Source organism: Bactrocera dorsalis, chromosome 6, assembly GCF_023373825.1.
Source record: "Bactrocera dorsalis isolate Fly_Bdor chromosome 6, ASM2337382v1, whole genome shotgun sequence".
Lineage (NCBI taxonomy): Eukaryota > Metazoa > Arthropoda > Insecta > Diptera > Tephritidae > Bactrocera > Bactrocera dorsalis.
In genome coordinates, this window is record NC_064308.1 from 1,738,939 (window position 1) to 1,751,752 (window position 12,814).

The window sequence follows — 12,814 nt, forward strand, 5'->3', positions numbered from 1 at the left end:
TTCTTTGTATAAACTAACAATAATAATGAAGGAAAAGTTCCTGCATTATTGTGAAAATAGCGTGGAATGCTCGATATATGAAAAATATGTCACAAAGCACCCCACGCTTTTCTCACAATAATGCAGGAATTTTTCCTTCATTATTATTGTTAGTTTATACAAAGAATTATTTTTCACTTTTTAGTTTGATATGCTTTAAAAGCGTGTTTTTTAGTTTTTTTAAACTATATTTATTTTTAATTTTATAGTTTTTCTTTTATGAGATTTGCCAATATTGTGAAATATAAACGAATATAACTTAAATCGTATTCTCCGCCATTAGATTCGGTGACAATTTTTAAAAAGCTCACATCGACGTGACAGCCAAAGTTAAAAAAAGAAGTTTTCTACTACAGTTGCTTCTCGGAGGCATTTTGAAAACTAGTATCTGAATTTTTTTTTACTACAAAAATTTTATTTTAAGTATTAATTTTTTTATTACCTAAAAGTCACATGTTTTGCATTATTAATTTGATATTATTTCTTCTGGTGCGCGGTTATACTTATATATGTACACATCGTTAGCTAAAATGCAAACGGCCCTATCTAACATTTTCATTACTTTACAGGAGAAACAAAAAACTGTATAAAACTATATATATTAATGTGTTTAGAGCAATTTTTTTCAATGTAACTTGTAAAACAACTACAAATTTATATTTGAAAGAAAATAATGTTTTTTTTTTAAATATTTTAAAAGTTATGTTACTTACGTACTTTTGACGTCTGATTTTCTGAAACAAAAAGCCCTAACTACAATTCAATTTTTTTAGTTATTTGTCAGTAACTTGTCAATACATTTTCAATGAAGTAATATATCGCTGTAATAACAATGGGTAGATGCTAAAAATTATATTGAAAACAAAATAAAGAAAAATTTATCTAAGCATGGTTACCAAATTTTTTTGAATGTTAAATTAATAAGTATATGAAAATAAAATTAATTCAAGAAGATTAAATAAATATGTAGTACAGTTCAGAGGTAACGGTAAATTATACTTTATCAGCTTGTGTATTAACAACTCTCGTATAATAATTAATTTTCATAGGGTATATTGTCATAAAAATAATGACAGTCTGCTGGTAGTACTTTTTTCAGCTCCTGCAGATGCTGCCATTTCTTATTAGAAATTGCCAGTCTGCTCAGATGCAATTGGGAAGGTTCGACAACTGTGAATTGTTTTGAAGTTCTTTGAGATAGCTGGGCATAATCGTCATTTATATCAGTTTTAAAATAAATAATATTTGTAGTTTAAGTGGTGAACTTGTAGAGGCATAGAATTTTTCCGGGCTGCTCTTATTGATTCTACTAGTTGAAATGGCAAATGTATTTGTTTATTTTTGATTCGTCTCTCAATAAGAGAATGAGTGGAATCGCATTCCATTTGCGTGTGACCTACTACTAAGTATTTGTGTTCTATGGTAATGTCTTTTTCCACACATAAAGAGAGCAACGCATTAGAAAGGACAACATTTCTGTTTTGGTAAGAACAACCATCAGAGTAGATAACTATGTGGTGAATGTGAGGATGTTTCAAACTGACTTATAACATTGTGTATAGTGAAGTTGTGAACTTGTAGTTTCATTTTATAATAAGAGGAGCTGGCGTTGGACTGGGGTATAAGTTTAACTGCCTCCATATCTATGCAAAATAGTAGAAATGCACCTAATTTGGCATTTTCGACATCATTTTGCTTTTCATTTCGCATCTTTTCAATTTCATTTCGGTGAATGTCAAATATATCCTGTGACAAGTTGTTTGATTTAAAAAATAAACATAAGTCACACTGGTAATTTCGTGGTTTAAATAACGAGTAATTGCTTGATTTAAAAACATTCATAAAAATTGGAAATGATACTCGAGCAATATCATTGTTTTTATGTTCTTCGCATGATTGAGAATAAAGTTCATAAATCTGTCTGTATGTTTTGAAATCTGCTTCAAAATATATTTTTGTTGTATATTTGCGATGATAGTGCGACTCCAACTTTGGTAAATCTTCTAACCAGTTTTGTAAGTAGCTGCATCTTTTCTTATAGTGTAATCTTTCTTTATTTTGATCAGAATTTTGCGTTTTTAGACTCTTTTGGGTGCAATGTAAGCCACTGGATTGGGTCCAACAACGTACCATTTTTTCTGATAAGCCCAAAGTTGATAGAAACATTTGCCGACAAACTTGCATTCGATTTGTATTGTGCTTTAGAAAATAATATTTAGTGTTGGAGCGTTTGGAATTTTCAACAGTTACACGTTGTGTTTTGGAACATTCAATGAGGTTTGTTACATATAATTTTTTTTCATCCCACGACATTATGCAGAACGAGTCAAAAATTTCTTTACGAGTATCTTCTGTAAAATGGGAGCAAAATCGAATGGAACTTTTCTCACAGAACTTCGACTTACACGCATCTTTCATTTCTCTGGGCTTTCTATAGCTTATATTTCCTTTAGATAAACATTGATATTTCTGTCCTGCCATACGTTTTTGCTGGTTATTAACTCTCACATTTTTTGTAGTATTACTCGCATTTCTGGTTGCACCACTTGCTAAATTATTTTCCGACATATTTTCACTATCCGAATTCATATTAATGATATGTAATTTTATTTAGTTAAACACTGAGATCGCTGAAAAAACACGTGTACTGTTTACTAAAAACTTTAATTGTGTTTACTGTGCTGTCTACTACAAAGCAAAACGGTGTAACGGGACAAGGCCGTGTGTGTATTGTGTGGTGTTTGTTGTTGTGTGTAGTTAGGGCTCTTTGCATTTATCAAAACAAACACTTTGTAGTAAGGGCCTTTTGTATTTCGTTAATAAAACAACTATTTTTAATCGTATGACTATGTAATTTTGTATGAACATGTAGTTTGAATAAATATATTATAATCAATCAAAAAACCCATTTTGATTTTTTTGTTAGTTAGGGATGTAGTGCAGGTCGCCTCCACGCTGGTGCATCCTGGGTAACGCCAAATGGCCTGCGGCCTTCACGGCCTTACAACTCCCTTGACGACTTTTCTGGCATCGAACTGGTTTTTAGAATAGGAAACTTATCTGGATCTGTTAGAACCCTGGGCTGGTGGTGACGGCATTCTGGCACCTGAGTATGATGGGGTGACACCCATCAGAAATGGCTGTCGGGCTAATGTCGGAACTGTCTCCGTCCCGTTAAAACCTTGGCAGGCCTCAGAGTACGTTCCCCCCCCGTCGTCATTAAGTTGGCGTGGTAGGTGAAAGTTGAGACGACTCCTTCTTTACGCTGGTCGGCTCTGAACGTATTGCCTCATAAGGGCGTACGTCAACCCTCGCCTTGGCCTCATCACTGAGACAACCTTGGGACCATAAAAGGCGACTACCTCTCCGGGGGTCGGATAGCGGCTCTGAGTGGGGACCCTTACAGCATGGACACAACACCAAAAAACGTGGACGAGAAGGTGACAAAGGGAGGTGAAGGGGAGTCGAAATCGACACCCGGATCTGTCCCAGGGGGGGCTGCTGCTCCCGGGACGACGAAATCGTCGCCACGTAGTAGCAGGACTAAGACCCTGGTAGGAGTCTCCGCATCAGGCGGTAGGATGAGGGAAGCCGGCGCAAACCCGCCAAAACAGGTAGGGAAGGGTGGAGCCCTCATACACGACGGAATCGCCAGCACTAGCAGAGGAACTTCTGCTAGAGTTATGAAGGGGTCCACAGGGGGCTTTAGCAAAGGGGCTTTAGCTAGGAAGCTGAAGTCGGACCGTCGATTAGCGGCAAAAATAGTGAAACGCTACGGTGGTGAGCATGCTGGTCAGGTATCTGAGCAGCATGCTAACACGCTGGAGTGGGCCAAGAAGGTGTTAAGCGAGAGCGAGACCGATGGGTCACGACTCGAAGCGAATAGACACGAAACAGCGGTTAAGGGGCAAAGGTCGCACGAGGGAGAAACCTCTCTTGGCAAAAAACCGAGAACGGGGGCGGCGCCAACCTTCAGCGAGATTGCTAAAGGTGCTGATGCTAGGATACTTGGCGTTCTCAACCGCAGCAGGGAGGACGGGGCTATCTCCCATGAAGAGTGGAAGAGAGTAGCGGCGGCTATCTCTTCGGTCTTCCTTAGGGTGGTCGAGGAAAACCCTGGGCCACCCCCAAAATGCGTTAGTGCCGGCTGGCATCATGGGCTGCACAAGCTGACTAGGTGCGTCGATGAAAGATCGGCCATCTTATACAAGAAGGCAGTCTCTCTGGTGGGGGAGGTTTGGAAGGGAGCCAGACTGGAGGCCGTGGACAAAGAGGATCTTCCTCTTCGCCCTAGGGCTCGCGTCTGGTTGCCGGCCGAACCGTCCACTGCGAAGGAGATAGAGGAAATCCTCAGGTACTGCAACCCCACACTCCCTGCGCACGACTGGAGGGTTTTAAGGCTGGAGAGAACCAATGAACCATATCGGCAAGCGCTGATAATGCTTAATGCGGAGCCCATCGGTCCTCTCAGCAGAACCAAGGGAGCCATCAACTATGGGTTCGAAATGATGGTACTGAAGGTACTCCCAACGGATGCCAGGGCTGATGGCGCTCAAGCTGCAGATGCGGGGGAGAAGGGAGAAGGCGTTAGCGATGGTCAAGCGACCACGGAAAGCGACCCAAGCCTCTCGGACGTGACGAGTACTGGAGGCGGATCGTCGATCGGCGACTCCGTTTTCAGCCTCGAACAATTGTTTGAGGAGGTGAGGGTCGATCATGACCTAAGCGCTGAACTGGCGCTTCTAGAGGATAGTCTGAAGGATGAGATTCCTCCAGATTAACCTCCATCATGCAAAGGCGGCTTCCGCCAATCTACTGCTTCGTCTGGAGCAAGACGAAGCCGATGTGGTCCTGATCCAGGAACCGTGGCTAACTAGCAACGGAATATCTGGACTAAGGACGAAGAGACACAAGCTGCTGGCGGCCAAGGATGCAGGTAGAAATAGAGCCTGTATGCTGGTCAGAAACGAACTAACGGTATTTCTTTTACCTAATTTCAGCAACGCTGACGTAGTTACAGCAAAGCTGGAGTGCGACACCGGGAATATCTGGCTTGTCGCTGCGTATATGCCTCACGACGATGAGGTGGGGCCACCTCCCGCATTACTAAGGAGGACCTTGGAGGAAGCGTCCAGGAATGGTGCTGATGTCATCATCGGCTCGGACGCCAACTCGCGACATTCGATCTGGGGGAGCTCGGATACCAACACTAGAGGTGAGTCGCTTTTTGATTTTATTATTAGCGAATATCTTTGCATCTGCAACAGGGGAAATTCTCCTACTTTTGTGACCGCAGGCAGGGAGGAGGTTCTCGATCTCACCCTAGCCTCACACAGGATTGCCCCGCTGATCTCGAACTGGAGGGTTATCGATGACCACTCCTTTTCGGATCATAGATATATCGGATTTAGTATTGACGGAGAAGGTCCTCCTAGGAAATCTTTCAGAAATCCTCGAAACACGGACTGGGAAGGTTACCGCAGAAAGCTTCGGCAAACTCTTCCACGCGCACCGGGGGTGGACACGCTGGCCACCGCCGATGTGGTGGATGGGTGGGTCGAGGCTTTCAGCTCGGCGTGCATCACTGCACTGGAGAGCTCCTGTCCATTGAAAACACCGAAGGGTAGAGGTAAACCTCAATGGTGGACTTTGGAGCTCTCGGAAATCAGGGCGTCCTGTAGACGCTTATTCAACAAGGCCGGTAGGAGTGGGCTACCCGATGATTGGGTCCTGTATAAAACAGGACTTTCGATATACAAGTCCGAGCTAAGAAGGGCTAAGAGGATCTCGTGGAAGAGCTTCTGCGAAAAAGTGGAGGGCTTTCACGAGTCCTCTAGATTCAGGCGAATTCTCGCGAAAAACCCTGTGTCCCTGGGGTACCTTAAGGATGTAGATGGGAAATGGGCGCTGAGCAGTGAAGAGACACTACAGATGCTCCTTAATGCTCACTTCCCTAGTAACACGTCCTCTACGGAGGTGCCTCTCTGAGTGTTGAATGCTGATCGCACGGCCTTTGTCGACCTTCTGGATGAGCGTCACTTGACTTGGGCGATAAATTCGTTCAAACCATTCAAGTCCCCGGGACCGGACGGCATCATACTAAGGTACTGCTAAGGTATCATGCGGCTGGTTGGCACCGATCTATGCGAACTGCATCAGATTAGGTTACATCCCGGGGGCCTGGAGACGAGTCAGGGTTACGTTCATCCCGAAGGCTGGCAGGGGCTCCCACGTCACGGCGGAGGATTTCAGGCCCATCAGTCTCTCCTCGTTTGGAGAGGCTGATGGACTGGTATCTAAGGAGACGTATTCCGAGGGACTATCTATCAGGAGCGCAACATGCGTATCGTAAAGGAAGGTCAGTAGACACTGCCTTACACACTATCGTGTCGTGGCTTGGGGAAGCAATTAAGGGTAAGGACTTCGCGGTTGGGACCTTCCTTGATATTGAGGGAGCTTTCAACAATGTCCTGCCAGAGGCAGTCGTTGCTGCACTAGACGGTCTTGGGGTTGAATCGAACCTCAAGCACCTCATTTTCAGTCTCCTGTGCGACAGAGTGGTCGAATCAGAATGGGGCAGCGCAAGCGCGCGGCGAGTGTTAGCAGGGGAACCCCTCAAGGAGGGGTTCTTTCTCCTCTTCTATGGATCCTAGTCGTTAACGACCTTCTCAAAAAGCTAGAGGATCTTGGCTGTAAGGTGATTGCCTATGCAGACGATGTAGCACTTATGGTGAAAGGAAAGTTTCTAAGCACCGTGTATGAATTGACGCAGGGATATCTCAGCGTTGTAACAAAATGGGCGGTCGAAAGTGGACTTGCCATCAATCCTAATAAAACAGAAATGGTTTTATTTAGTAGAAGGTACAAGATCCCAGAGGCGCCGTTACCGCTATTGGGAGGTATCCGCTTGCAACCGGCGGATACAGTGAAGTACTTAGGGCTCATCCTAGATAAGAAGCTTTCATGGAAGCCGAATATCGAGGAGAGAGCCAAAAAGGCATCGATTGCCTTATATTGCTGTAGAGGAGCTATTGGCAAGAGGTGGGGTCTCTCACCGAAGGTGGTACTCTGGCTCTATGACACCATAGTTAAGCCCATATTATTCTATGGAGTCTTCATGTGGTGGAGGGCTTTGCAGAAGACCACACTTGCTAAGAAACTTGAGAGTGTTCAACGAGCTGCGCTCATCAGCATCTGTGGTGCATTAAGGTCCACCCCAACCATCGCACTTAATGCTATTCTGAACATAACGCCGGTAGATATTGCCGGAAGGTGTATGGCCGCAAAAGTGGCTATCAGGCTCCGGGGGTCCGGGTTCCTAAAGGGGCGCGCATCTGAGCACTCGGACATCCTCACAAGCTTTGACTGCATACCGGATCATTTGGATCAAGGAGTCGCCATATCGAACTCCGGTGGCTCCTTCTCTGCACATATACCGACGAGGGAGGTTTGGTAGGGAAGAAGTCGCTGGAGGAGAGGGGCAGTAAGCTTCTTTACGGATGGGTCGAAGCTTGGGGGGAAGGTTGGTGGAGGGGTCTACTGTCGGGAGCTCTCCATCAAATCCAGCTTCAGACTTCCCGACTATTGTAGCGTTTTCCAGGCTGAGGTTGCAGCCATCAAGGTAGCAGTAGATATGCTGCTCAAAAGAGTGTCTACGTTCAGGGAAGTGACCATTCACTCTGATAGCTGAGCGGCAATACTAGCCTTGAATGCATTCACAGTGCGTTCTAGGTTGGTCGAAGAGTGTCTGGCGTCACTGTCTCTGGCGGCGAGAGCTTTTATCATTAGACTTGTGTGGGTGCCGGGCCACAGCGGTATCGTGGGTAACTGCAAGGCTGATGAGCTGGCTAGGAAAGGCACCCTAGAATCACTATCGGTAGAATGGGAACGGGTAGGTGCTCCTGCATCCTCCTGTTCTCTACTACTGGATGGCTGGGCCTCGCGGCTGTTCGGTCAGCGATGGTCCAGCATTGGTACCTGTGCGGTCGCAAAGGCCTTTTGGCCCAAGATAGATCGCAGAAGATCTGGTGATCTCTTTGCCCTTAGTAAGGCTAGACTCTCACTAATAATGGGGCTCCTGAAGGGCCACTGCCCTATTGGCATTCATGCTGTAAGACTGGGAATCTTACCGGACGCCGCATGCAGAAGCTGTTTGGAAGAAGATGCAGTAGAAACTAGCCAGCACTTCCTTCTTGACTGCCCTGCTTTTGGGAGGTCAAGACTTAGATACTTGGGGGCACATAGCTTCAGACTACCCGCCGACCTGGCGGGTATAGAAATTAAGCGCCTCTGCAAATTTGTATTGGAGACTAAACGGTTTGCCGACTTCTAAGTCCGAACATGGGAGTTCGTTTTTCTATGGCTTCACAAAGGACTACTTCTATTGGTCCATGTGCGATCTCTTGATCAGCCATCTAACCTAACCTAACCTAACCTAGGGCCGTTTGCATTTTAGCTAACGATATGTAAGTATATATATCTATATAAAGTATACTTTCATTAAGGATATACATATGTATATTTCAGTATATACATATGCTACTCAAATGTCGCCAAAACTAGTTTTATATAGATGTTCCATATTTTTGGTGAGCTGCTTAAACTTACTGTTGCCTTCCTACAGTGTCTCTCAAATATTCTACGTTTCAGTACCACTTAAAAAAGTTACAAACATACATACATACATACATACATACGCCTTCCTACAGTGTCGCTCAGATATTCTACGTTTCAGTACCACTTAAAAAAGTTACAAACATGCATACATACATACATACATACATACATACAAGTGAAGCTAATAAAAGCGTATTAAAAAAGAAGGAAACGAATATTTTCAATAATTGAGTTTTTTGAACAAAATGAAAAAAATGAAGAGAATCGTGGGTACATCCGTACGGCCAGAAGCGCGATTCAGAAAATATTATTACACATTTGATTTCTAAACTGAGAATACATTCGAGAAAATGTCGAAATTTTACAAGGAGGCAGGTGTCAACATTAGAATATTTGCGGTCTTTAATAAAACATTTAATTTTTAAGCAAATTAAGCAATATTTTTAAGCAAACTACCGAAAAAGCATAACTCCTGTAAATAGATTAGTTATAACATTTTGCCTATGAAAAACAACGGCAGCTATAAGATACGAAACGTGTTTTTCTAACTTGTCTTGTCTGTTTCATTCGGTGTGGGTTCCGCCGTAACTCAGCATGCGTTCATCGGCAACAAAGACGGTGCGTTGGCTGTATGAAAATACATAAGAAGTTCGACAACAGCTCTTCAAACAAGTCAAAGCTCGAACATGCGTTTTCTTTTCGTCTTGTTCGGTGTGGGTTGTCACATATGAAGCTATTGGCAGTTGTCGCATGAGACAAGAAAAACTGTTTTGACTAACCCGGTGTGGGTTCAGCCTAAAGCAGTAAGCAGTATTGCTTAAAAAAACAACGCAAGCTAAGGCAGAACTATAACTAAAGCAAAAAATAATAAAAAAAAAGAAAATAAATGTAATACAAATATACATACATCTATATAAAACAAAGACGGGTTTGTTCGAACACTTATAACTCGAGATCTGCTGAACCAATTTTCGTGGTTATTGATTCGTTGGATTTGTCCCCGCCCCGAATAGCAGAATACATATTAAAAACAATGAAAACTCGATATGTTTAATGAATACTTAATCATTTCAATAAATGCTGATTTGTTTATTACAATGTCAAACTTTTGTTGTCCAATCCTGTCAAATGCTGTAACAAATATTTATGTGTGCGTTCAGAAATTTATTTTTTGTCTATGTCTCGAAAGTTTAAGCATTGTTATTATATTTGGTGGTTTTATGTGGTTTTGTGCAAGTGCATTAATAACAATGCCGCTTCCTAAAAGATCTAATCTTTCCCAGCGGAGCCGTAATTAAATTAGGCAACGGAATATCAAGAATCAATTGCAAATAATGCCAAAAAGCAACAAAAATTACGCGGGTTTATATAGAATTCACCACACTTACGATACATATATATCGCTTCATAGTCCACTTTGGCATACATCCCGCAATATCGCTTGTTCTTTGAGCGACAAAAACAAGCAGTATTGCATATAAAAGCATAATATATTGCAGTGATCTCTAAACGAGCTCTCATTATCACATAAGATAATTACAAAAGATCCGCTTATAGGTATAACCTATAAGAATTACGGACACAAAATATATATTATATAAAAAAAATTCATATAGGAAATAAATTTCTGCGGTTATTAATAAATAATTAAAAACAAATTAAACCTAAATTAAATGAAATACTGAATACGAGTAATTCACGTATATTGTTTGAAGAACTCTTATTGACCCTCAAGAGTTTTCGGTTTTCGGCTTCGGTGGCCGTCCTTCCGGGACATGTTTACAGCCGTGTACATAAAGCATCCTAAATTATCACAAGCGCAGAAATTGTAACACCTCAGATTCAAAACCAAAGGTCAAGCAGGCGTAATAGTCAAACAGTTCGCTTTTAATGACGAAATTTTCAATTTTGCTTGGGAAGCTCTAAAAAATGAAAGAATACTGGTCGACAAACAAGTGACGATATTAATGAATTTACAAAAATTTAGAAAGAAACAAGTGAAGAATACATAAAATTTCACTACAATGTTTCAAATTGTTTGTCGGTTCTATAGACACAGAATATTTCCACAGACAATTAGGACCCCATGCTGGCAAATATATGCACAGCTACATTACCAAAAAACTTGTTACTTTTGTGGGACCAATCGCTCTCATCGCGAAGAAAGTGCTCAACGTGGCAGCAAATGAAAGAATTTCTTAACTACTCAATATGAAAGTGCAGAAAGGGTAGATAAAAAAACTAGCCAGAATGAAAAAACGACCTCAATAGAAGCTTCAACAGACTCCAAGCCAGTAGTAACAAATTAAATAGAAGCTTTTTTAAGAATCCATCGTTCACATCCGAACAATACAAACAAACGTCATGCGAACTTTGTAGTGAAGATCACAAGCTCAAATCTTGCGAGAAATTCAAAAAAATTGGAATTAGCGATCAAAACAATTTCGTAAGAAGGAAAAAACTATGTACCAACTATTTGTCACATGCTCATATGTTTTAATATTGCAAAAGCAAATTTAATTTTGTATACTGCCATCATTCAATTTTACATACAAGGAACGTTTCAAAATAAACCGAAATTTTTGAATCTATATGCTCACTGATGCGTTAGAATCTGCTATTTGTATCGATTGTCCAGTGAGAATTTCATGACATTTCATTGATTGGAAGTGAAGTTATTGCGTTTCAAGTGTCAGTATTTTTGTGTTATCGGTGCGAAAATGAGCTTCGAACAAAGAGAAAAACTTTTACCGAATCAATTCAATTGATGAAACAAATTTATGGTGATGATTACCTATCCCATAGCAGAGTACACAAGTGGTTTCAACGCTTTCAAAGTGGTCGTGAGGACATATGACGATCAACATGTGCGTGCGTTCATTAAAAATCAGCCGAAATCATCATTGAAATTCACGAAAATGGAATTGAACATCTCCAAAACATCGATTTATCGCATTTTGACCGAACATTTGGGCTTACAAAAGGTGTGTGCACGGTTTGTTCCGCACAAATCGATTGACGACCAAACATTTCTCAGAATCCAACATTCCATTCGACGCTTGTGACCGATTATTTCACAAAAAAATACATTTTAACCATTAACCACTCCCCGTATTCACCTGATCTGGCAGCGTACGACTTCTTATATTTCGGAGAAATGCATTTGCCCATGAAAGGAAGGAGGCGTAATGCAGACGAAGAGGCCATTCAAAAGGTTTGCACCGACATACTGGCGGCCATACCACCCAACGAGCTGAAACACTCCTTCGACATGCTTTTGGACCGTGCAAAAAGCTGTATTGAAACAGAAGGAGACTTTTTGAATAAAATAAATTGATTTTGTCGAAAAAACTATTTGCTCTGTTTTTTTTATTAAAGTCCTGTTTACTTTGGAACGCACCTTGTATAACAAATTATTCCATCCCACCCCCAAACAGCGCAAACGCTTAAAGTGCATCAGGTTTATTTGCAACAACAAATTCAGAAAACTACCAAGAAGCACCATGCTGCACAGAGGCATTAAAAACCCAAACGCTACATAGCGAAAATTACGGTAGGGTACTACTACCCACAGTAGTCGTCTCCATCGAACCTAGGATAACTGTTTACACTCAGGGCCTTAATAAATCAAGGATCACAACGATCATTTATAGCGTCTAGGGAATAAAACAGACTACAGTTGCCAACAAAACTAGCCAATTTTCAAATCACGGGAATGGGCGGAAGAGTCAAATAAAATCTGCCCTGTTACGAATAAGCGCATACAAACAGAAGCAATTGTCTTATCACAATTAACAAATATGCTGCCCAGCTATCATATAAATAGCAAGCATTGGCAAAAGGTTTCACACCTAGACCCAAACTGCTACACATCCGCTCAAATAGATCTTCTATTAGGCAGCGATCTCATACCACAGATAATAGTTGAAGGTATTTTGAAAATTACAAATACACTTCTGGCGCAAAATACTATTTTCGGATGGGTCCTAAGTGGATTAGTTGAGCAACCAGTCACAACTAGCACTACTCAAGTTGAGGAAATCTCAAACGAGTACCTCAATTCACAATTGAACAAATTTCGGGAATTAGAAGAACTTCCTCTCATATCAGTCACAACCCTTGAATATCAGTATTGTGAGGACTTTTACAAAGCCACAAC

At 41.6% G+C, this 12,814-nt stretch overlaps 3 protein-coding genes across 4 annotated transcripts in view; all 3 read left to right on the top strand.

Moving 5' to 3' along the window:
• The window catches only part of LOC125779099 (glutamate receptor ionotropic, kainate 2), a 2,985,835-nt gene that overhangs the window by 292,368 nt on the left and 2,680,653 nt on the right, over nucleotides 1-12,814 (top strand). The window lies entirely within an intron of this gene.
• Nucleotides 1,144-4,821, top strand: LOC125779118 (uncharacterized). The gene is made up of 2 exons (XM_049459690.1): nucleotides 1,144-2,054; nucleotides 2,122-4,821. Exon 2 carries the CDS (start codon nucleotides 3,447-3,449, stop codon nucleotides 4,818-4,820), a length of 1,374 nt encoding a protein of 457 aa, XP_049315647.1. The 5' UTR covers nucleotides 1,144-2,054; nucleotides 2,122-3,446; the 3' UTR covers nucleotide 4,821.
• LOC125779142 (uncharacterized) lies at nucleotides 4,821-6,027 on the top strand. Its single transcript, XM_049459780.1, has one exon. It carries the CDS (start codon nucleotides 4,993-4,995, stop codon nucleotides 6,025-6,027), a length of 1,035 nt encoding a protein of 344 aa, XP_049315737.1. The 5' UTR covers nucleotides 4,821-4,992.

Excerpts from the sequence above, each read along its gene's own strand:
- LOC125779118 (XM_049459690.1), top strand. The coding sequence starts at position 3,447 with ATGGACACAACACCAAAAAACGTGGACGAGAAGGTGACAAAGGGAGGT.
- LOC125779142 (XM_049459780.1), top strand. The coding sequence starts at position 4,993 with ATGCTGGTCAGAAACGAACTAACGGTATTTCTTTTACCTAATTTCAGC.